Source organism: Pantherophis guttatus, chromosome 8 (assembly GCF_059756535.1).
Source record: "Pantherophis guttatus breed Tessera chromosome 8, ASM5975653v1, whole genome shotgun sequence".
NCBI lineage: Eukaryota > Metazoa > Chordata > Lepidosauria > Squamata > Colubridae > Pantherophis > Pantherophis guttatus.
This window is the reverse complement of record NC_142070.1, coordinates 82,168,891-82,193,272: the sequence shown is the minus strand read 5'-3', so window position 1 is coordinate 82,193,272 and position 24,382 is coordinate 82,168,891. Positions and strand designations below refer to the sequence as shown.

Below are 24,382 nucleotides of genomic sequence, written 5' to 3'. Positions count from 1 at the left end.
TGCCAAGAATAAATAACACAGCCAAAGAAATAATAAACTGCCTGAAATAGAAAGAAAATTATTTTTGTACTTGTTGAAATTGTTTACTATTGTGCCTCTAATATTTCCTTTTTCAGAATTTCTTAGCCGTCATAACTTTCCCTTTGCATTACCGTATTTTTCGGAGTATAAGAGGCACCTACCTTTTTTGGTGAGGAAAAGAAGAAAAAGAAATCTCCCTCTGCCTCTGTCTCTGAGCAATTTTGCCTCCTTGCAGCAAACAGCAAACAGCCTGCTTTACTTTCATTTTCGTTTTCAGCATAGCTTGATTAGCACAGGGAAAAAAAAATCTGCTCCAGCAATTTACCTCTTTGCAGCAAGCAGCAGAGCCCTGCGCAAAACAGCTGAGAGCAAAACAGCTGAGAGTCAGGAGGCCGATCCAATCAACTGGTGCTAATTAGCCTGTGCTGAAGCTGAAAGGAGCTGTTTTTTCTAGCTGTTTGCTTGCAAGGAGGTAACTGCTGCGAGGCAGAGGCCAAAGGGTGGGGCCAGTGGGTGGGCGGGGCTACATTCCCCCTTTTAGGGGGGAAAAAGATGCATCTTATACTCCGAATAATAGGGTAGTTTCTTCTGCTATGGAGGCCCAGTTGTCATTGTTCTATTAAAATTTGCTTTTTTGAAGTCAGGTTAATCAATTCCACTTTTTCTTAAGATCAAGAACTCCAGGATTACATCATGAATTTCTCCCTATTGATTGATCTTCCCTATTGATGTCTCTCTAGTTAAAGACAATCCATTCTCTTGCATGTTCTTCCATCTCCCACAAAGAGGAAGGGGATCAACTTATTTTCCAAAGCGCCTGAAGGCAGGACAAGAAATGATGGATGGAAACTAACCATGAAGAGAAGCAACCTGGAACTAAGGAGAAACTTCCTAACAGTGAGGACAATCAACCAATGGAACAGAAGTTGCCACCAGAACTTGTGGGTGCTCCATCACTGGAGGTTCTTAAGAAGAGATTGGACAACCACTTGTCTGAAATGGTAGAGGGTCTCCTTGCTTGAGCAGGGGGTTGGACTAGAAGACCTCCAAGGTCCCTTCCAGCCTTAGGATTCTATGAATCTTCTGAAAGACAAAAATTCTCAGCAACACCAAGGAATCTTCTGGAAGGACCATGCTTGGCAAACGTTAGAGAAGTTAGATTTTCCCATCCCTATGATTTCATGCATATCTGACATATCTACCATTTATTTTTGGAATACATCTGAAGATATCGTTCTTATGAGTGGTGCAGTGGCCTAGAGGTGGAGCTCTCACCTCACAATCAGGAGGCTGTGAGTTTGATCCTCGGTAGAGGCAGATATTTCTCTCTCTGGGCACAATGAGAATATTATCTGCTGAACAAGACTCCGCAATGGCAACAGGAAGGCATCCGGCCAGTAAACACTCTGCTAGTTGCCCAGACTCTCCACCCTGCCAGGGATTATGGGGTTGTTAAAAGAAGATGATGATCTGAAGATATCATTCTTGATTGGGCACCAACAACATTGATTGATGTGCCTCTACCACTTATTTTAACCCAGGTGCTCTTAACTCTTATTTTCCTCGTCTTTTTCAATGTACTTTGATTTCTGAAAAAGAAAAGGGAACAATTTAGTTCCTCCATTCGTGTTCCTGAAGGACATCTTGGGAAGAACCTGTCCTGAAAAGCTTCTCTCCTAGGCTTCAGTTGGCACCCTTGAATCCCGACTGGCAGCGACGACAAAGAGATAAATGAATTACCATCAAAACTCTCATTCAGCAAAATAGGAAGCAGATCGCATTTGTGATGTGTGTCGTTGAGGGAGCAGCCTCATATGGAGCTGACACAGCCCATGTAACATGCTGTATGACCGGTTGACTAAAGTAAGTATGGCCAGGAGGGAGCGTAATTAATCATTATTCAGTGATAGCTTCTACCCTCCAGAACTCACTAGCTGGAGTGCCCAACCAAGACTATGTCTAACTAATATATCACATTATTCATGCTACAGAAAGCGCCAATTAAAATGGCATGGACTACTGGAAGAGTAAGGGGGGTGGGGAAACCCAGTTTTCAAGAAGGTAGATGGCATTTTCCTTGCTTCTAGCAAAACTAGAAAACTGAGCTTGCAAAGCAAGAAGACACCAAGTGAGAGAGATTCAGACTACAGCAAGACACATAGACCTCGACTTAACACAATTGGGGCCAGGGTTTCCATTGTCAAGCAAGGCAGTTGTTGAGTGACTGGCACCCAATTTTTATGATATGTTTGCCCTGCTTGTTCAGTGAATCCCTGCAATTGTTAACCGAATCAGATTATTTTGTCTTCCCTCGTTGACTTTGCTTGTCAAAGGTTGCAAGCGGTGGTCGCATGCAACTATCACAAACACAGGCTGATTGTTGAGTGTCTCCATTTTGATCGTCAATCAGAACAGAGCTGGAAGGGACCTTGGAGGTCTTCTAGTCCAACCCCCTGTTCAAGCAGGAAATCCTATACCATTTCAGACAAATGGTTATCCAATCGCTTTTTAAAAACCTCCAGGGATGAAGCACCCACAATGCCTGAAGGCAACTTCCGTTCCACTGGTTAATTGTGCTGCTTCGGACTGTCACGGATGCTCAGTTTTTGGGAAGTTTTCTTGAAAAGTTAAAATCCTAAAATAAAGGATCCTACAAATCCTGAATGTGAAATAATGATACCTCTTCTGAATATCTTTGGAGGCCATATAGTATTACCTTCTCAAAGATGATGGAACAAAGTAGATGCAAAGGAAGTGAAATTATTTTTTTTTCTCTGATTAAGAAAGGGTGCTAGAAGAAGAAAAGGAGGAGGAGAAGGAGAAGAAGGAGGAGGAGGAGGAGAAAGAAAAGGAGAAGAAAAAGGAGAAGGAGAAGAAAAGGAGGAGGAGAAAGAAAAGGAGAAGGAGAAGGAGAAGGAGAAGAAAAGGAGGAGGAGAAAGAAAAGGAGAAGAAAAAGGAGAAGGAGAAGAAAAGGAGGAGGAGAAAGAAAAGGAGAAGAAAAAGGAGAAGGAGAAGAAAAGGAGAAGGAGAAGGAGAAGGAGAAGGAGAAGGAGAAGGAGAAGGAGAATCCCAGAATCGCCATCCTTTTAGGCCCATAACCTGGGGCAGTTTTAACTAAGAGTTGTTGAGTGTCTGTTTGTATGTTGGAGTGGTGTTTTGGGATAAGAACTGAGCTAGCCAAGTGAGGAACAAGGAATCAGGGACAAAACCCAAGTGTTACGAAAACACAGCAAGGTACCATTAACAGCCCAGCTTGAGAAATACAGAAGAAGAAGAAGAAGAAGAAGAAGAAGAAGAAGAAGAAGAAGAAGAAGAAGAAGAAGAAGAAGAAGAAGAAGAAGAAGAAGAAGAAGAAGAAGAAGAAGAAGAAGAAGAAGAAGAAGAATGATGGGAAGGGGGAGGGGATGTATGTGTGTGTTTGTGATGATGATGATGATGATAATGATGATAATGAAACTGTAGACTTTGTACTTTCTGAAACATTCAGCATGCTCCTGTCCTGCCTGGCAAACAGTTTCAAACTGTCCCCAACCTCTACACCGTAGAAACATGTTTACATGGCCACAAACCCCAAAACTGATCTCACTGAGCGTAATTTTCCCATGGGACAGGAGTTAAACAGGGTGAAAAGAGCCTGTAGTACAGTGGAGTAAAGCACTGTTATTAACACCAGCTGTCTGCAAATAAAGTAAGTTCGAATCTCACCAGGCTCAAGGTTGACTCAGCCTTCCATCCTTTCTAAGGTAGGTAAATTGAGGACCCAGTTTGTGGGGGCAATAAGCTGACTTTGTATAAATATACAAAAGGATGAAGGCTATTGCTTAACGCATTGTGAGTCTCCGGAGAAGGGCGGCATATAAATTAAAGCAAAAAAATAAAAAATAAAAAATGAAGGGCTGGGGGTGCAGCAGAAAGCTCCCCCTCTAAGGGACCTCGGCTTCATGTCTTAACCACATTCCTGCCCATCAGGATGAGCTTGGTTTGGTGTCTAGTGATAGAATCTGTACGGAATTGCTTCCCTAAGGGATTAATTCCACCTTTGATTCAATCTGGGGAGGTTTTAAATTAAATCATGAAGTTACAAACCTCCGAGGAACCGGCGTACAGTTGGTGACCTTCTCTATTACTTTCTGCTGTTGGATAAAGTAGAGAAAATTGATTTGTGGCACAGCATCGTCGGGGGGGGGGGGGGCTGTGAACCAAGAATATCAATGTTGAGGCCAAGTTGACACAACCTGCTTGCGTCACAAGGGTGCCCCGTGGAAAGATTAATGAGCTTTGAAGGCAATCAGAGCCACACACTTTGCCTTCGTGTTAAACCTAAAACCCAGGGGCTTTTACGAGAGTTTGTTTGTGCTAAAACAGGTTTTCCTACTCAAATGCCCAAATGGTCAGATATGGGAGATTCCATTCCATTCCGATTCTGTGGAGCTGACAGTGAGGAGGCTGGGGAGGAACATGGGCCAGTCCTGGAGTCTGGGGAAAGCTCGGATGTGGGCTCTGCGTCGGAGGCAGAGATGGGGCCAGGGCCATCTGGGAATTATGCGCAGACTCCGAAGCCTCCAGAGTCGGACATCAGAGAGACAGAGGAACAGGAGGAGCCTGTTCCTAGTGCACGCATGCGCACAGCTGCCAGAAGGCAAGAGCAGCTAAAGCAAAAAGGACGACTCAGGAGTAAGGCCTGGAGATGATTGGCCCCTCCCATAAGGCTTAAAAGAGGAGCAAATGAAACGTCTGCAGGAGACATTTGCCAAGCTCAGAGAGCATCAAGGACTTCACGGTTCAACCATGGGCTAGAAATATTCTCTTCTATAGGAAACTTTCTTCCAAGCACTATATTTTCTAAAAGGGACATTTGATAGAGCTTTGTTGAGCATGTTTCGGGGAAGGAAGTGATCAGAACTGTAGTTACAATATATTGAAGCACACTGTTGATTCAAGCTTCTCTTTGTCCACCTCTACGTTGACTCCATGCCATCCTTCCTTCGTCTCATGCTAGGAGAGTTTCTACTATTTGTAAAGCATCATCCTGGTAAAACAAAGTTATCTTTGAGCTTCATCCAGAATGTCTATGAAAATGAGCATTGCAAAAACTACATGGAATCAAAAACTTGCCTATGCCAATTGCACCTAGATTTTCTCTTCTTAATTACAGAGTATACATATAGACTGGGTGAAACCAGGCTTAATAGCAGTAACTCTGAGAGGGATCTTGGAGTCTTAGTGGACAACCAGTTAAATATGAGCCAGCAGTATGCGGTGGCAGCCAAAAAAGCCAATGCAATCCTAAATTGCATTAACAGAGGGATACAGTCAAGATCAAGTGAGGTCCTAATATTACTCTATAAGGCCCTAGTAAGACCACACCTAGAATGCTGCATCAACTTTGGTCACCACAGTATAAAAAAGATGTTGAGACTGTAGAAAAAGTGCAGAGAAGAGCAACCAGGATGATGAGGGGACTGGAGGCTAAAACATGCAATGAACGGTTGCAGGAACTGGGCATGGCTAGTCTAGTGAAAAGGAGGACCAGGGGAGACAGGAGAGCATCTTCTGATATTGGAGGGGCTGCCCCAGAGAGGAGGAAGGGGGTCAGGCTATTTTCCAAAGCACCTTAAGGCCAGACAAGGAATAATGGATGGAAACTGATCAAGGAGAGATTCAACCTGGGAATAAGGAGAAATTTTCTGACAGGGAGAACAATCAACCCATGGAACAGAAGTTGCCTTCGGAAGTTATGGGAGCTTCATCCCTGGAAGCTTTCAAGAAGAGACCAGACTGCCATCTGTCAGAAATGGTGTAGGGTCTGCTTGGGCAGGGGGTTGGACTAGATGACCTCTAATGTCCCTTCCAACTCAGTTAATCTGTATCGGTATCTAATGTCTTATCTTTTTCAGCAGATGCCAAATAAATGATAAGCTGCCGTTAGCCCATCACAGGGGAAGAGATCTCATAAGAACCCTAAAAATACTGCTTGATTGTTGTAGATTATAATAACAGAAAGATGAAAGTCCAACAGATTTCCCCCTCCCCCACCCCAATCCTTATACCCAACAGGATCAGGGAAGTGTTATTTGGAGTTGTTGTTTTTCTCACGCTTTCCCCTTTCCCAGGGCTAAAGGGCTGTTTCCCTACCTCCATGCTTTGGTCAAGGTTATTCCTGCGTACTTGTGCCGCTGCCAATGCCAGAAAATTCGATCGTGATGAAAATAGGGTATAAGGAGAGGCGGGGGGAAGGGGGGGAAGATAAGGGACTTGCAAATTCTGGATTGCTTCATTTCCTGCGTTCTGCATTGCAAGGACAATGATGTCCATTTTAGCTCTTCGTACTAGACCAGGTGGAAAAATCAGACCTTCCAGAAATGTGGTATCCCATAGTAAGATAGAATAACCGAATCTTGAAATCTTGCCAGAGTTTCTCCCCGTCCCATCTTGTACTTAGCTTCCCTCTATTTCAAGATGAGGGACGCGGTGGCTCAGTGGCTAAGATGCTGAGCTTGTCGATCGAAAGGTTGGCAGTTCAGCGGTTCGAATCCCGAGTGCCGCGTATCGGGGTGAGCTCCCGTGACTTGTTTCAGCTTCTGCCAACCTAGCAGTTCGAAAGCAGGTAAAAAATGCAAGTAGAGAAATAGGGACCACCTTTGGTGGGAAGGTAACAGCGTTCCGTGCGCCTTTGGCATTGAGTCATGCCGGCCACATGACCACGGAGACGTCTTCGGACAGCGCTGGCTCTTCGGCTTTGAAACGGAGATGAGCACCGCCCCCTAGAGTCAGGAACGACTAGCACATATGTGCAAGGGGAAACCTTACCTTTACCTTATTCCAAGATGATATGGCATTTTCTCCAACCCACCTTCCTTCTTCCCTTAATGTCCTTTTCATCTCTTCCTTGAGGTCAGTTCTCCGTCCCTTTACAATTCACAAGGAAATGGATGAAGCCAGACAACCAGATGGCATCAAAAGTTTCGGAAGAGGCGCATTATCAGGAGAAAGCACATACAGCTCCTTAGTATAGCCTCCCATTTCAGAATGGCATATTAAAGCTCCTAAAAAAAACACCCAGGCGAAGTTGCGGTGCTAATTTATAACTTTAAATAAATTTAAGTTTGAACTTCAATTTGAACGTAACCTTCACCTTTCCACCTCCTTATTAGTCAGGCTCAACTGACTTCATCACTGGGGGTTTTTAAAGAAGAGATTGGGCAACCATGTGTCTGAAATGTTATCGGGTCGGGGGTGGACTAGAAGACCTCCAAGGACCCTTCCAACTCTATTCTGATTGACTTGAATCCATGTCACCTTCTTGGCAAGCCTACAAAAGTGGTTTGCTGTTACCCTCTGCCACAATGGTGGCTTCCTTTCATTTTGCACTTCTCGATCTAGCCTAAATCCTGGGATTTTTCTGGGATTTTCCATTTCAAGGGAAAGGGTCTAATTTTCCCGAGCCCAGCAACAGAACGATGTTATCACTTGGGCAAGTAACCCCAATGACTTTGCAAATATTATAAGATGACGAATGAATTAATGGCATCTTCTGGAGATGCCATGCCAGTCGCTTTGAGAATAATAAGAGACACGCAGTAATATTTTCCTTTTCTAGGATTAACCGGGTCCAAGACTGCTTAGTATTCAAGATCAGCCAAGGTTAACTCTTAGTCATTTCTTTGCTCCTTCAAACCAGTAAGGAGTAAATGCTGCATTAAAGAAAGGTAAAATTAAGAACTCTAACCCAGAGGTGGCTGAACATACATAACTGTGTCGAGGTAATTCAAATTCTGCAACAAGAAAATGTGCACCATTGACTCGAGCCATTTATGAAATAATAATCAAGCTATTTGCCCACAATAAAGGAGAATATCTATAGCTCAGGGTTGAAATGAGGGCTCCTTGGTGCTCTCTGAGCTTGTCTGTTTCATTTTGCTTACAAATAGGCATCCTACATATCAAAGGAGAAAACTTTAGGACACTTTCTAATGGAAGTAGAGATTCTACCAATTTTTGTTGGAAATATTCTGCTTAGGGAAATCCATGTTTTTTTCTATATTTGTTCCACGGATGAAATCCAGCAGGTTCTGACAGGTTCTGGAGAACCAGTAGTGGAAATTTTGAGTAGTTCGGAGAACCGGCAATACCACCTCTGGATGGCCCCAGAGTGGGGTGGGAATGGAGATTTTGCAATATCGTTCCCCCAGGACTGGAGGGAATGGGGATTTTGCAGTACCCTTTCCCTGCAGTGGGGAGGGAATGGGGATTTTGCAGTACCCTTCTCCTGCCACACCCACCAAGCCACACCAAGCCATGCCCACAGAATTGGTAGTAAAAACATTTGAATTCCACCACTGATTTGTTCCACAAATGGCTATTTTTGGGGGTTTTTCCTTGTAACTGTTTTGCTTCTCATCCAAGCTTCTTCAATCCAAGAAGCTTCTGGTATGAGAAGCAAAACATTTTCAAAGAAAAACAAAAAGCAAGAATGTCCAGATGCCTTTTGGAAACATTTTGTCTTTGCATGATGGGCATAGAATACAGATTCTACACTTTGAGTAACAGAATAACAGGAAGGGACCTTGGAGGTCTTCTAGTCCAACCCCTTTGCTCAGGCAGGGAGGAAGCCCTATATTATGTCAGACAAGTGGTTGTCCAATCTCTTCTTAAAACCTTCCAGTGTTGGAGCATCCACGACTTCTGGAGGCAAGTAGTTCCACGGATGAATCGTTCTCGCTGTCGGGAAATTTCTCCTTAGTTCTAGGCTGAAGAAGGAGATAAGATTGAAACATTTGATTCCCTTTATTTTGTACCGCAAGTCTGATGAACGTTGCACTTAAAAAAATAATAAAAGGAGGGGGAAATTACAGGTAATTGTCCTACGGTGAGTCTTGAAGAAAATCTCATCATGGCATAGAGGGCAGAAATACGCAATCCGTCTGCCTGGATAGCTTAGCCTTCCTGTTGCAGCATTTTCCCCTCCTCCCTGTAGTATATTTCCTAGGAGTTGCAGCAAATCAGTGGTTTAACTTTATTGAAAATGCTGGTCACATAGAGACAAATTTAGAGTCATCATATTACACAGTTATTCTAGGTCATTTATAGATCGGATTTCTACTACAGTAACTCATTACGGCTATCCCCAAAAGGGGAGAGATAATCATTTGCCTATTGGAAGCTCATCTCTAAAGGGATATCATGGTTTCATTTTATTTTTCTCCCCTTCCCCCAAACTGTCCCAAATTCTTCCATTGCTAGAATGGCAGAAATGACTGTTTCCTACCTTACAATTTCTGCTCGCAAATGTTTAGTGGTTTATAGCTGCTTGGGACCAATTCCTACTATTTTTATCCTCAGTTGGAAGGGGTGGCCCTTCGCTTAGTCACTAGTCTTTTGTGCATTAAGAAGGCACGGTTTGGTTATAGTGGTGATGGTTTGTTAATCTTGGCTCTCTTATGAGCCACGGTGGCGCAGTGGTTAGGGTGCAGTACTGCAGGCTACTTCTGCTGACTGCCGGTTGCCTGCAATTTGACAATTCAAATCTCACCAGGCTCAAGGTTGACTCAGCCTCCCGTCCTTCTGAGGTGGGTAAAATGAGGACCCAGATTGTTGGGGGCAAGAGGCTGACTCTGTAAACTGCTTAGAGAGGGCTGTAAAGCACTGTGAAGTGGTATATAAGTCAAAGTGCTATTGCTAGTCCTTCCTTCCTTCCTTCCTTCCTTCCTTCCTTCCTTCCTTCCTTCCTTCCTTCCTTCCTTCCTTTGTTCCTTTCAACCTTCCTTTCTTCCTTCCTTCCTTCCTTCCTTTGTTCCTTTCAACCTTCCTTCCTTCCTTCCTTCCTTCCTTCCTTCCTTCCTTCCTTCCTTCCTTCCTTCCTTTCCTTCCTTCCTTCCATGGTGGCGCAGTGGATAGAATGCAGCATTGCAGGCTAACTCTGCCCACTGCTAGCAGTTCGATCCTGACCGGCTCAAGGTTGACTCAGCCTTCCATCCTTCCAAGGTGGGTAAAATGAGGACCCAGATTGTTGGGGGCAAGAGGATGACTCTGTGAACTGCTTAGAGAGGGCTGTAAAAACACCGTGAGGCAATATATAAGTCTAAGTGCTATTGCTAGACCTCCCTCCCTCCCTCCCCCTTTCCTTTCCTTTCCTTTCCTTTCCTTTCCTTTCCTTTCCTTTCCTTTCCTTTTTTTTCCCTTTCCTTTCCTTCCTTCTTTCCATGGTGGTGCAGTGGTTAGAATGCAGCATTGCAGGCTAACTCTGCCCACTGCTAGCAGTTCGATCCTGACCGGCTCAAGGTTGACTCCGCCTTCCATCCTTCCAAATTTGGTAAAATGAGGACCCAGATTTTGGGGGGCAATAGGCTGACTCTGTAAACCACTCAGAGAGTGCTGTAAAAACACCGTGAGGTAGTATATAACTCTAAGTGCTATTGCTAGTCCTCCTGGCAGATGCCATACTCACCTCATTGTACCAGCAAACTTCCAAGGCTCTCACCTAAAAGACACGAGGAACCATGCTGCAATTTGGAAATGTGAAATGCAACGTGTGATAATTTGAAGGAGGTTTGGGAAGAAAGAAGGCTTTTGACCCGGGGATGTCTGAAAGACGTAGTAAAAATACTCGTGTTTTTCATGCCTGCCATCCTAGACAGGGGGGGAAAATCCCTTTATTATTATATTTTTTTGAAAGGCAAATATCAGTACCGTATCTGGTTTTTTTTAGAATAGAATAGAATAACAGAGTTGGAAGGGACCTTGGAGGTCTTCTAGTCCAATTCCCTGCCCAGGCAGGAAACCCTACACAACTTCAGGCAAATGGTTATCCAACATCTTCTTAAACATTTCCAGTGTTGGAGCATTCACAACTTCTGCAGGCAAGTCGTTCCACTAATGAATTGTTCTCACTGTCAGGAAATTCCTCCTTAGTTCTAAGTTGCTTCTCTCCTTGATTAGTTTCCATCCGTTGCTTCTTGTCCTGCCTTCAGGTGCTTTGGAGAATAGCTTGACTCCCTCTTCTTTGGGGCAGTCCTTCAAATATTGGAAGACTGCTATCATGTCTCCCCTGGTCCTTCTTTTCATCAAACTAAACATACCCAGTTCCTGCAACCGTTCTTCCTATGTTTTAGCCTCCAGTCCCCTAATCATCTTTGTTGCTCTTCTCTGCACTCTTTCTAGAGTCTCCACATCTTTTTTATATTGTGGCGACCAAAGCTGGATGCAGAATTCCAAGTGTGGCCTTACCAAGGCCTTATAAAGTGGTATTAACACTTCACGTGATCTTGATTCTCTCCCTCTATTGATGCAGCCCAGAACTGTGTTGGCTTTTTTGGCAGCTGCTGCACATGTTTGGCTCATATTTAAATGGTTGTCCACTAGGACTCCAAGATCCCTCTCACAGTTACTACTATTGAGCAAGGTACCACATATACTGTACCTGTGCATTTGGTTTTTCTTCCCTAAATGTAGAAACTTGCTTTTTTCATTGACGAATTTCATTTTGTTAGATAGCGCCCAAAGTCTGTCAAGATCCTTCTGTATCTTGAGCCTTTATCTTCTGGAGTGTTGGCTCTTCCTGCCAGCTTTTGTTTGTTTCTTTTTTAGCAACCATTTTTAAATCACTTTTTAGGACCAAAAAATAATAAAAACCAGTCAAGACTTAAGAAACTGCTTGAAACTTCTCTGGCTTGGTTTTACGAGCAGAGAAGTCTGTAAAATCAGTTACTTGGGTGCGTGAGAAAATGTAGATTTTTTTTTTTTTGGATATTCAGAATTAAAACAACCCCATTTCTAACCGAGAAGCATTTCCAGGGATTTTTAGATGGAAACTCTTCTCTGAGGAATCAGGAAAGGTAGAAAGTGGCTAGAATTGAACTGCTTTTTAATGATGATTAGTTGAAGAAATTATCATAATGGTGGTGGAATTTACCCGGCATGGCAAACTAAACAAGCTATATTCCACATGTGTGGCATATAATAAGATTAATGCTACATGTAAACTCAGTTCCTGTTTTACTGAAAAATCTGAGGTTCTGTTCTGAACTTTCCAGGGTTTAAAGAAATTATACGATCTATAAAAGGCCATATTTTGATTGCGGACTGATTTCTTGAACACACGATACACTAAGTCTTCGTTTCTTAAAAAATAATTTATTGCTTTTTTTTTCTTCTCCCCATTACAATAGAAGACACTCAAAATCCAGAAAGAAAGAAAGAAAAAGAAAAAAGAAAGGGAAAGAAAGAAAAAAAAGAAAAAAAGCTGTAAACGTTTAGTTTGGCATTCACACAATCAAAAGTTAAAATACCTGTATCTTCAACCTACAAAGCAATTGACGGCAAGAGCTGCAGAGATCGGGTGCTACAGTATGCAAACAGAACTCGTGAAAAAGTTCTCTTTTATTGTTATTATTATTCATATTATTATTATTGTTATTATTATTGCTATCTACCTACTTCGAAATACAAAGACAAAATGAGGCAGAGAGAGCAAGCACAGGACACAGAACAAGACACAGTGGGATCTAACAAGAACATAAAAATGTTGGTGATGGAATGAGGGGAGTTATTAGATTTGGCTGCATGGATCACCGTAACCGATCAGTTCTCAGATTCTTCAAAGAAAGGGAAAGAGGAGAATTGAGACAGGTGAGGATGCTTTGATTTTCGACAAAGCGATAAATGCCAACCGACCAGCAATTAAGTGCACTCCGGTTCCTAGCAGCCCTGCTTAAAATGAATTCCCCGGGTCTCTTTTGCAGGAGGAGAAAAAGGGCGACCAAAAGTCAAAGGAAGACTAGCAACTGGGGTTTAATTTTATTAAAAAGCACAACCTTCCGTCAGCCGATGCGTCGGATGGAGTGGGCTGCAGCTCACAATCGCTTATGCCTTTTAATGAAAATGTGTTCCACTGCTAGCAAACTCCTTCCGAAATCTGAATTTCAACACCCTTTTTATAGGTGCGCCTCGACTTACGACCACGACTCAGCCCAAATTTCCTGTTTGTCAAGGGAGACATTTGTTAGGCCAGTTTTTGTCCCGTTTTACGACCTTCCTTGCCACGGCGGTTAAGTGAATCGCTGCTATTGATAAGTTAGCCGCCTGGTTGTTAAGTGAATCGGGCTTCCCTCCTTGACTTTGCTCTTCAGAAGGTCGCAAAAGGGGGAATCACGTGACCCTGGGACTCGTCCTAATGGATGAGTCAGTTGCCAGTTTGGGCCACGTGTCCACGAGGATGCCACAACAGTCGTAAGTGCGAAAGACGGCCAGAAGTCACCGTTTTCTCAGTTCTCCGTCGCAAGTTCGCACGGCCATTAAACGAACCGTTTATAAGTCAAGGGCTACCATGTTTGCCTGAAAAGAAGACCGTCTTATATTTTCTTGAACCCTGAAATAAGCGCTTGGCCTTATTGCCATGCGCTCAAAAGCCGGATTGGGCTTATTATCAGGGGAGGTCTTATTTTGGGAGAAAACAGGGTACCTGTAATTGTAAGAGCTGCCTGTCCTTTACACACAGACTCATAAAAAGTTTTGCTTCTCAACCTTCCATCCTTTCAAAGGTGCTTGGTTCTACTGGATATTACCTGATCAGAGTAGAGCCTCTCTGAATGGAGAGCAGAAGGAAAAAAACAACAACACAGGAACCGTGCCAGTCTTATCTTCCCCAAATTAAATGGGATTTGCTGTGATTTCAGTCCACCTACCCCTGGGAGCCAAATGCACCATGGCTGCCTTGGGGGAATGATGGGCTGATGGCATCTGGAGGAAACAGACGTTCTGACTTCAAATCACGTAGTTTATGTTCAGAGGTTGATTACTTTGGACAAAGTAGACCACGTCACAGCTTGGCCAAAGCAAGATGGGTTTTTTTCTCCTCTTCCTTTCTCGTGAAAGGCGGAACTTGGCTAGGAGAGGAAAGCTATGGAGGTGGACGTATTTTGATTCGGGTTCTTCTGAAGCCTGGACCTTGCTCCAGAGAAAGACTAAGCAGGACAGGTCATTAAGCAAGACCTTTCCTTAAAAAACGCTTGCCTTGTCTCTGACCATCAGAAGGAGCAAGAAGGAAAAGTCCCAAAGGTGCTTTTTTCAAGAGGCAACTGGACTCTCTCATTTTCCTTTGAAGACATTTTGCTTCTTATCCAAGAATCACAGGAACTCCATTTTTCCTATCCTTAAAGCTTTCCGGATTCCTTTTTCTGTCCTCTCTGTGCAAGCAAAGGAATTTGTGACTTCTTTTTTTTAGAATTATTGCACCTTCTTTTACGTCAAACTTCTCAGCTAAAGTCCAAGAAGCTTCTTCAACTGGAGGAAGCTTCTTGGATGAGAAACAAAACATCTTCAAAAAAAAAAAAAACCCAGAAAGTCCAGTTGCCTCTTGAAAAAAAAAAAGGACCTTTGGGGACCTCCGTGATCTGGAGGATGGAGAGTCTCCCTAGACATCCAGAAGGAAAAGGCTCTGCCTGTATACAGAGTGGGGGCCGTTTCATGACCTCCAAATCTTGATGGTCTCCTTCAAGGGACATCAGGCCCAATCAACATGACGAGGGGCAAAAAACTGGGGGGGATTATAGTCTAAAGCCGTGACGGCGAATCTATGGCATACAATGCCCTCTCTGTGGGCACGTGCACCGTCACTGCTTTTCTAGTTTCTGATGCGTTCACAGGTGCCAGAGCGCCAGAAAATGGCCTGAAAACAGCCAAAAACCTGCTTTTTGGGCTGTTTTCAGGCCATTTTCTGGCTGTTTTTGGGCTATTTTCAGGTCGTTTTCTGGGCCATTTTCAGGCTGTTTTTTGGGCTGTTTTGGGGCTAAAAAAGGCCTGAAAATGGCCCGAGAAACAGGCAAAAAAACAGGGATGCACGCGCTGGCCAGCTGATCTTTGGGTTTCCGGTGCTCCGGTGCGCACATGCACCTATGTCCCAGTTTGGGCACTCGGTGCCGAAAAGGTTCGCCATCTCTGGTCTAAAGTATCTGGAGGCCATTCAGTTGCTTAGCATGGGTTCTATCTCCCCGAACTTCTGAACCCCTACAAATCACAGTGCAGTTTCTTCTACTGAGATGAGAAAGTTTAACCCGAGAGACCTAAGCGGAAAACTTTATCCACATGATCCAATTCTCCTTTGTCCTGCACTACAGGGAAGAGATCTCTTCCTGTTCTACGGGTGTGCAAAGATGCCATAATTGACCACACAACTCATAAAGCGTTCCCTCTTTCACTGCTCGCAAAAATGTATTAACAAGAGCAATAGCACTTGGACGTATATACCACTTCACAGCGCTTTTGCAGCCTTCTCGAAGCGTATTGGTGTCCCCCCCCCCCAACAATCTGGGTCCTCATCTTTACCGACCTCGGAAGGATGGAAGGCAAAGTCAACCTTGAGCCGGTGAGGATCGAACTCCAGACAGTAGGCAGAGTTAGCCTGCAATACTGCAGTCTGACCACTGCGCCACCAGGTAAAATATATAATTTTGGTGTGCATGAGGATGAATATCTTAATACAAAAATCTATGGGCTGTGTTTGAACAAGCCCATATCTTTCAGCATTAATTATACTATAATTATACCTGAAGGTTTAATTCTGCTGCATAAGCAGATAGAGAAATGCCTACGGAAGACACTTCTTCTTTTATTTTGACCAACTGCGAGGGATCAGTAGTATACATTTCTTAGTGCCTGACGCACTCAAATTCTGGCATTTTATGGAAAAGCAGCGAATGCCCTAAAAAAATTAGGGCTGTAAGAAAAATGGGAACCATTTTACCAATTTTGTGATCTCTTAAGAGGCATCTGTAATGGGTGGTGCTTTTTCAAGAGGCAACTGGACTTTCCTTTGTTTTTCCTTGAAGACGTTTTGCTTCTCATCCAAGAAGCTTCTTCCATTCTGGCTGAATGGTGGAGAACGGAAGGACTGATAGTCAGTCAGAGGCGAAGAAGCTTCTTGGATGAGAAGCGAAACGTCTTCAAGGAAAAACAAAGGAAAGTCCAGTTGCCTCTTGAAAAAGCACCTGACTTGCATGATGGAGAATCTCCATAGACATTTAACAGGTAGAGCCATACTTTTGGATTTCTTTGGTTTGGGGAGATCTTGGGCAATTTTAAGGGGACACAAATGCGTGCCTGAAGTCTTCCTAATGCTGAAGGAACTCATTCATCCTTTGAAACCCCTTCCCCAAATCCTCATTGGCTCTGCCTATCTCGGGCAGGTGGCCTCCACCTGTCCTATGACACCTGTCTCAACCCCATGAACGGGAAGACGTAACAAGAAGTCTCATCTTGTAATGGTGTGTGTATGTGTGGAGTTGAAATCCAGTGAAGCAATGGACAATGATGACATGGACAGACAAGATGTGAATGAGATGGCGGGCTGCACAAATTCGTTCATTTTAGCAGCTTTGTACTATGTTCAGCCCATAAACTTACGAATGGATTCTACGATTCTGAAAGCTCCCACAGATTTATGGGGGCTCCTAAGGCCATAATAGTGCATAGCTAAATCATAATAAAGGGGAAGGAAAGAGCCACTGTTTCATAAGGGGGGAAAAAAAGACATTTTTAAAAAAAACATAATATACATTTAACAACCTTACAATAGGGTGTGCATCTTAGGTATAAAATTTCCACTGGCCTTTTTTTTATTATTTTAGTCACCTCATAATTTATAATAAATAGTTAATCACAACTGATAAATATGCCTCTTTCAGTAAACAAAGGAATGAAAATTAGTGTTTATACAGGATGTATACATTTAAAATCATAGGACGCTGCCAATGAAGAGATTACTGGCTTCAAGAAAAGAGTGTTCAGAAACACAGAATTATTTTAAAAGCAGAACTGTGCTCCGTACCACAACAATTTGTTTTATCAAATCAAAGTCACAGCAGTGAAAAGAAAGCATAATTTTTTTTATATATAAAGATTTCTGACTTCTAGTTTCGAAACTATCAATACATAAAGTAAAAACTGATCTTGATTACACTTTAAGAAGCAGTAAATAAAATAATGATATCTTCTAGAAAAAAAATAATGAGAAATATCTGCCACCCACCCCCACACTTTAATAAATTTTATGTATATAAAAGCACTAAAGATATGCAAAAGGAAGGAAGGAAGGAAGGAAGGAAGGAAGGAAGGAAGGAAGGAAGGAAGGAAGGAAGGAAGGAAAGAGATATTAGTTATACCTAGGTGGTTAAGATTTGAAAAAAGTCAGGATCCAGGCAAAGTTAAGATAAATCCAATTCCCAGACAAATTTGCACCAAAACTACATTAAATGAGAGTGTAAACAGGAGAGCAGTCTTAAGCTCAGCCAAGCTACATTGCAAACTTTGTGTTAAATTATCTCACTTATATCTATTGGGCTGAATACCAAATAATCCAACCACAACAAAGCTTCTCAATCAGAATAGAGCTGGAAGGGACCTTGAAGGTCTTCTAGTCCAACCCCATGCTCAAGCAGGAGACCCTAGACCATTTCAGACAAGTGGCTGTCCAGTGTCTTCTTAAAATCCTCCAGTGATGGAGCAGCCACAACTTCTGAAGGCAACTTCTGTTCCACTGGTTGATTGTCCTCACTGTCAGGAAGTTTCTCCTTAGTTCCAGGTTGCTTCTCTCCTTGATGAGTTTCCATCCATGGTTTCTTCTCCTGCTTTGTTAGTTGTTCTGACAATTCTGTTAGTTGTTCTGTTGCTTGCTAGATTTTATCTCCGTTCTCAAGAGCTTCTTGCTAATAGCGGTTAACAAAGCTACTAAATTGGGGTCTTTGCCGTATATCAAGTTAGGCTCCTTGATAATGTATCAAGGTTGGTCGGCCATCTGCCTCTGAATGCATAGATGTCATCTCTAGAAAATCCTCCAGCCACATTGGTGGAAATCACTTTCCTAATAACCTTAGTGACACTTGTATAATAACTAGTCGTATTTCTTCAGGAAACGCTTTGAGCTTCGTCATCCAGTGATTTCACTAATTCAAGTCAAGATATTAGTAGTCCGGGAAGTTGTAGAATGCTCTCTTTTTTAAGCAGACTGTGTTTCTGATTCAAAGCACATTTTTATTCTGAATAACAGAATATCAAGATTTGGAAGGAACCTTGAAGGTCTCCTAGTCGAGCCCCCTGCTCAAGCAGGAAACCCCATGCCATTTCAGATAAGTGACTGTCAAATCTCTTCTTAAAAACTTCCAGTGTTGGAGTATTCAGAACTTCTTGAGGCAAGTTGTTCCACTGATTAATTGTCCTCACTGTCAGGAAATTTCTCCTTAGTTCTCGGTTGCTTCTCTCCTTGATGAGTTTCCACCCATTGCTTCTTGTCCTGCCTTCAGGTGCTTTGGAGAATAGCTTGACTCCCTCTTCTTTGGGGCAGCCCCTGAGATATTGGAAGACTGCTATCATGTCTCCCCTGGTCCTTCTTTTCATCAGACTAGAGGCACCCAGTTCCCGATTCTAATCCAGACAAAAGCATCCTATGTGTTTTCAGCAAGCCAGACCAGAAATATTTGATTGGAGTTCTGCATATTTTATTGAGAACTTTCATTAAGAGGTTGCAAGACTCCAATTTCACGTCCAATATGAATATTTGGAGAATAAATACATGTGTGTATAGCAAGTATAGGTTACTTCCTGACACACAAGTTCTAGAAAACTTCTTTCCTTCAGAATAATCCCGTTTCTCGGTTGCTCAGCTCCAATCTGACATTTTTAGGATTATGCAGCTTTCCAGAAGTTAATCCTCAAATCCAGCCCATTCTAGTTGGGAAGACAGCTTCTACCATCTGCAAGAGCTAAACTGGAAGATGAAGACGAAGACGAAGACGAGGACGAGGACGAGGACGAGGAGGAGGAGGAGGAGGAGGAGAAGGAGAAGGAGAAGGAGAAGGAGAAGAAGAAGAAGAAGAAGAAGAAGAAGAAGAAGAAGAAGAAGAAGAAGAAGAAGAAGAAGAAGAAGAAGAGGAAGAAGCTTTTTGAATCTCTAATCTATAACTGTGACCTGGTACATCCCTGCCTTAACATTACCAGCACAAATAACAATCATATTGCAAGCTGCCACTGTCTGACATAAAAGTGATAAAACATTAAGAGGTTCCTCTGCTAATTGTGTAGCTTGGGAGGTTTTGAATATTCCTAACTTTGGCTGAATCCTGACCATTAAAGAAAGGAAGAACGAGATGGCAAAACATCAGCATTTTCCCATCCAGTGCACACATTCATACATTCACTTGCACGCTTTACTTTTTTTCCTTCTTCTTTTAACAATCAAATATAGATAAGCGTTAAGTTCAGCTTTCTAAATACGTTAGTGTACAATATTGTTTCGCCTTGTTATAATTACATTTGAATAGTCTCGATTAAGAAAAAATTCAGCAGTTTTGTTTTTCGTTTTTTTAAAAGAACGCGGCATTTACAGTGCATAGCTCTAACAAAAAAAAGAAAGAGTGAGTGAGAGAGAAAGTGCGTTGTTTTCTCATATGCTATGTACACGAAATAAAAATACTCCGTTTGAACAAGTATAAATACTTGACTGCATTCTCAAATGTATTCGGGTACATTCTTTTCTCTTTTCCTCCGTGAAGGTTACCTGCAACTGTTTTGTAGAGTAACACCATGTGGGTTCATCAAGGAAGAAAAAAAGAAAGAAAGAAAGAAAGAAAGAAGGAAGGAAGGAAGGAAGGAAGGAAGGAAGGAAGAAGAAGAAAGAAAGAAAGAAAGAAAGAAAGAAAGAAAGAAAGAAAGAAAGAAAGAAAGAAAGAAAGAAAGAAGGAAGGAAGGAAGGAAGAAGGGAGGGAGGGAGGAAGGAAGGAAGGAGGGAAGAAAGGAAGGAAGGAAGGAAGGAAGGAAGGAAGGAAGGAAGGAAAGAAAGAACTATCCCACAGGCTGATAGTTAATAAGGAGGATCTTGATCACTCTGTTTTGGACACACACACACAAAATGGAAGTCACAATTAAAACAGCACACATTTAAAATCCTCTCGATGTTTTTTCAACCTTCCACTGTTTTTTTTTTTCTCTCCCCTGACAACAACACAGGAACGGACCATGGGTTTTGCAGTATCTGCAAGTTCTCTTTTTTGAGATGGTCATCCTATTAAAACAACCCGGTGTGAGATGCTTGCTTTACGGGAATCTTTAAAAAAAAAAAAAAACCGAAACAAAAGAAATAAAATAAAATAAAGCACCCAAACACAGTTGTGTATCTTAGATGCCAGCAGCTAAAAGGTTCGGTTTGCTCCGTTCGGGGGAAAAAAAAAACACACCGCACCGTTATGTACATATTTTCTAAGTTTTGCTTGGACTCGATCTCTATGGAACTGCTGCCCCTTATCAAAAGCCCAACCACCTCCTGCACACCCTGGAAAAGCAGCACCGAAACTTAAAAATAGATTTCACTGGGGTTATGAAAACTCCCGCTCTTCGTCTGCCTCTACTTGTGTCCACGTAAAACCACGTTTGTTTTTTTTTTTTTGTAAGGGAGAAACGCAGAGGAGGAGATGCACGTGTGAAGGATGACTTCCTTTACGGGCTACGACTGAACGGCCACGCTGCTTGGCGAGGTTTTCGGCAACTTTCCGCTCTTCTACGCCTCGCCGAACGTTACCTTCGGAAGCTCCGTTGCGCCTCTTTAAGTAAACTATCGAAATCCATCGAGTCGTACTTGCTCTTAGTAGAAGCAGGATCGAAATCGTCTGAATCTAGAAGTTAAAAAAATAAATTTCTTGAGCCAGACTCATGCGCTCTCTTTCCTACGACCTGACCGTACCAGCTCAGGGTTTTTTTTTTTCCAAACGCGGCCCTTTTAAGACAGGTGGACTTCAACTCCCAGAATTCCCTAGTCAGCATGTCGGGGAATTCTGGGAGTTGAAGTCCGGTTATTTCAAAGCGGCCGAGTTTGAAAAATGCTGATACTACAGGTAATCTTCGACCAGTGGTAGGTTGCCCCCGGTTCGGACCGGTTCGCAAGAACCGGTAGTAAAACTGGCAGGAGGCCCCGCCTATTACCCCAGATGTCGTCATCAGCGATCTTCACGTGTGATCACATTGCGAACCGGTGGTAAAGATAAGTAGAACCCACTCCTGTCTTCGACCTACAACAGTCCATTTAGGGACCGTTCAAAGTTACGACGGCCGTGAAAAAAAGTGGCTGATGACCATTTTCCACACTTACGACTGTTGCAATATCCCCATCGTCACGTGATCCAAATACAGATGCTTGGCAACTGATTCGTATTTATGGCGGTCGCATGTCCCGGGGGTCACGTGATCCCCGTTTGAGACCTTCTGACAAGCAAAGTCAATGGGAAAAGTGGATTCACTTAACAACCGGGTTACTACAAATTCACTTAACAACCAGGTTAACTGCAGAGATTCATTTAACAACTCTGGTGAGAAAAGTCGTAAAATGGGGCAAAACTTGTTGAACAAATGTCTTACTTAACAATGGAAATTTTGGGCTCGAATGCAGTCATAAGCCGAGGAACACAATGCATTTTCAGTATATTTTTCTCACTGATTGTTATAAAAATACAAACAACGACAGTTGAAAACCAAATTAATTTCATTGAAAACTATCTGATATGGAACAGTCTAATTAAAGATAAGGTAAACGACAAAGAAAAGAGGGGGGGAAAAGTAAGAAAACATTTCCAGGGACTGACCACAGGAAAAGAGAAAAAGAAAATATACGAAGTATTACAATGAATGTCTTTCTTTTCCCGGACTATAAACGTAACGCTCTGATGATTATGCAAACCAGTATAAAGGTTTTAAACAACCAATAAAACTTTAAAGAGAATAACAATACCTAAACTTGCTCTGTGTTAACAAGGAGCTAATAAGGTTGACCAACATCGCAAGAACTCTTATTTAGGATTGGGAACTTGTCTGAAACTTATAAAATTCTGATTCATGGATCAATTCTTTGCAATTCGTTGTCTATGTACAACTTTGTTATCTCTAAGGATATAAGTGAATTACCAATGCAGATTTACCCTATTCTTCCTTTGGGAGGCTCAACCAATATTATCTCTACTGATGGAAGCTCCTTTTTCTGGCATTTTAGAAATGCAGGTAGTCCTTGATGTACGTCTATAATTTCTGTCGTTCAGCGAGACAGTTGTTCGCTGACTTTTAACTCATTTTATGACCTTTCTGGCCACAACTAAGTATATCACTTGTTAAATTAATAACACCGTTGTTAAGTGAATCGGGCTTCCCCATTGACTTTGTTTGTCGGAAAGCCGCAAAAGGGGGAATCACGTGACCCTGGGCCTCTGCAACCGTCATAAGTACAAGTCAGTTTCTAAGCGTCTGAATTTGGACCACGTGACTCTGGGGATGCTGCAACGGTCGTAAGCATGAAACATGGTCCTAAGTGACTTTTTTTCAGCGCCATTGTAACTTCAAACAGTCACTAAATGAACTGTTGTTAAGTCGAGGAGTATCTGTATAGTTCAGGGGTCTGCAACCTTAAACACTCAAAAGAGCCATTTGGACTCGTTTCCCACAGAAAAGAAAACACCGGGAGTCACAAAAACCCTTCCCGTGCCTGACTATTTCTTGAGCGGCCACAAAAACTAGCATATGTAGTTGAATTAAATGTTCTGTTTTCTTCTGAAACTTTTCTTTTCTTGGATTTATCCATGGTTGGCCTACCGGGGGTTGAATAGCTCAATAAATCATGTACCGGCAGGTGTCGCACATTGGCGGTTGTGACGCATATTTTGAGCAACAGGGAGCCACAGTAGAGGGGTGAAAGAGCCACATACGGCTCCAGAGCCACAGGTTGCTGATCCCTGGAATAGTTATACCCACACAAATGACATGCATTGGTAGTGTGATAAGAGCAGGATATTGTCGCATCACTAGGCAGAATTAGTGTAGACACTAAATTTTAATTTTACACGTCTCAGTGGCTGCAATCATTATTCAATATTCTTGGATCCTCTTATTGGACTGCTGTATTGAAAAAAATCTCTTTTTGCAAGTCATTTCTTGTTGGTCATAATATTTTTATATAAGCTCTTTGATGAATTGCCAATTACAGCAGGATAACACTCTAATCTCATCCGAGACAGTCCTAGTAACCACGTTGTTTCTCTAAAAATGTTACAGAGAACAAAATATATTTTAATTATTCCACAAATTAATTGCCTTGCGTGATGAGCTGTTTGGGGTTGATTCTAGAATATGTCATGATGCGTTTTCCTCCGTAAGCTAGGGCCCCTGTTCCTCTTCCGTGTTTAATTTATTTATTCCCTGCAACTTGCAAGTCAGAATTTGGATAATTTCCCCTGACATCCATAGACATTTTCCCGCGGAATGATGCCCTGATCATTTCTAGTATAACAGCGAAGAAAACACAGTGAAGAGGCTTGGAGAGCTAAAAAGAGCCCACTTTTAGTAATGAATAATGCTCAAGCAGCTGTCAAGCCACTTATTTTATATCCTAGATGTTTTGAGATACTAGGAACATTCCTGCCTTCATCAATGCGGAAGATAAGTCAAGTCAAGTCAAGGCTTCCATCCGTCTTTGCTGGTTTTTATCAGCCAATGTTGGAGCAAATGATTTGTTAATGTTGAGATTTTTCGCTCGGCTTCTATCTCCGGAGCAGGCAGCTCGCTGCTTTTCTGCAACTTTACAGCTATCTGTTTTAGCCAGTGAGGGATCGCATATTCGCTTTAATAAACAAATGCAGAGTTGCTGTTATCATTGCAGCTCTGAGGACGCGTCAAGAGGCTTAGGCAAAAAAACACCGCGGTGGATTTGCTCCCCGCAGCGTGCAAAACAGAGGCAGAAGTTCTTGGCATTACACATGCCAAGATCTTAATTTTGACCATTTCCCCAGAACCAAACCGAATCATTAGAGAGGCTAATAATGGCATCTTTCCTCAACTTTAGAAAGAGAATTATATTGGTTTGACTCTAATCTAAAAATGGGCATCTGGCGGTGGGGAGGATACATTTTTTAACGTTAAAAAAAAATCTTTACGCAATCCTTAGATAAGGAACAATAACCCTGTTCAGTGGTGGGATTCAAATAATTTAATAACCGGTTCTCTGCCCTAAGGACCGTCCGGGTGGACGTGGCCATGGTGGGCGTGGCCAGAGGGTGTGACAGGCAGCCCTCGGCCTCCTGCACCTCCCTGGGAGCGAAAACGTACCATGGGGGGGGCGCTACACCCCCCACACCCCATTTTGGGCCTAGGCCTCCCTGAAGCCTCCTGGAAGCGAAAACAGGCCGCAGGGGGGCTCTGCTCCCCCCAGGCCCCATTTTGGGCCTATTAGGCCTCCCTGCACTTACCCGGGAGCCAAAATGGGGCACGTGGGGACTCCTGGAAGGGGCAGGGCCTGCCAGCAATTTAACTACCGATTCGCCCGAACCGGCTGAATCCCAC

At 42.8% G+C, this 24,382-nt stretch overlaps 1 protein-coding gene across 3 annotated transcripts in view; it reads right to left on the bottom strand.

Annotated features, from left to right (window-relative positions):
• Positions 1 to 20,436: 20,436 nt before the first annotated feature.
• Positions 20,437 to 24,382, bottom strand: part of PPARGC1A (PPARG coactivator 1 alpha) — a 523,380-nt gene continuing 519,434 nt past the window's right edge. For all 3 annotated transcript variants that reach the window (XM_087875545.1, XM_060688913.2, XM_060688912.2), the window contains one exon: positions 20,437 to 20,679. In XM_087875545.1, the coding sequence (XP_087731671.1) occupies positions 20,582 to 20,679 (98 nt within the window). In that variant the 3' untranslated portion in view covers positions 20,437 to 20,581. The remainder of the gene's footprint in view (positions 20,680 to 24,382) is intronic.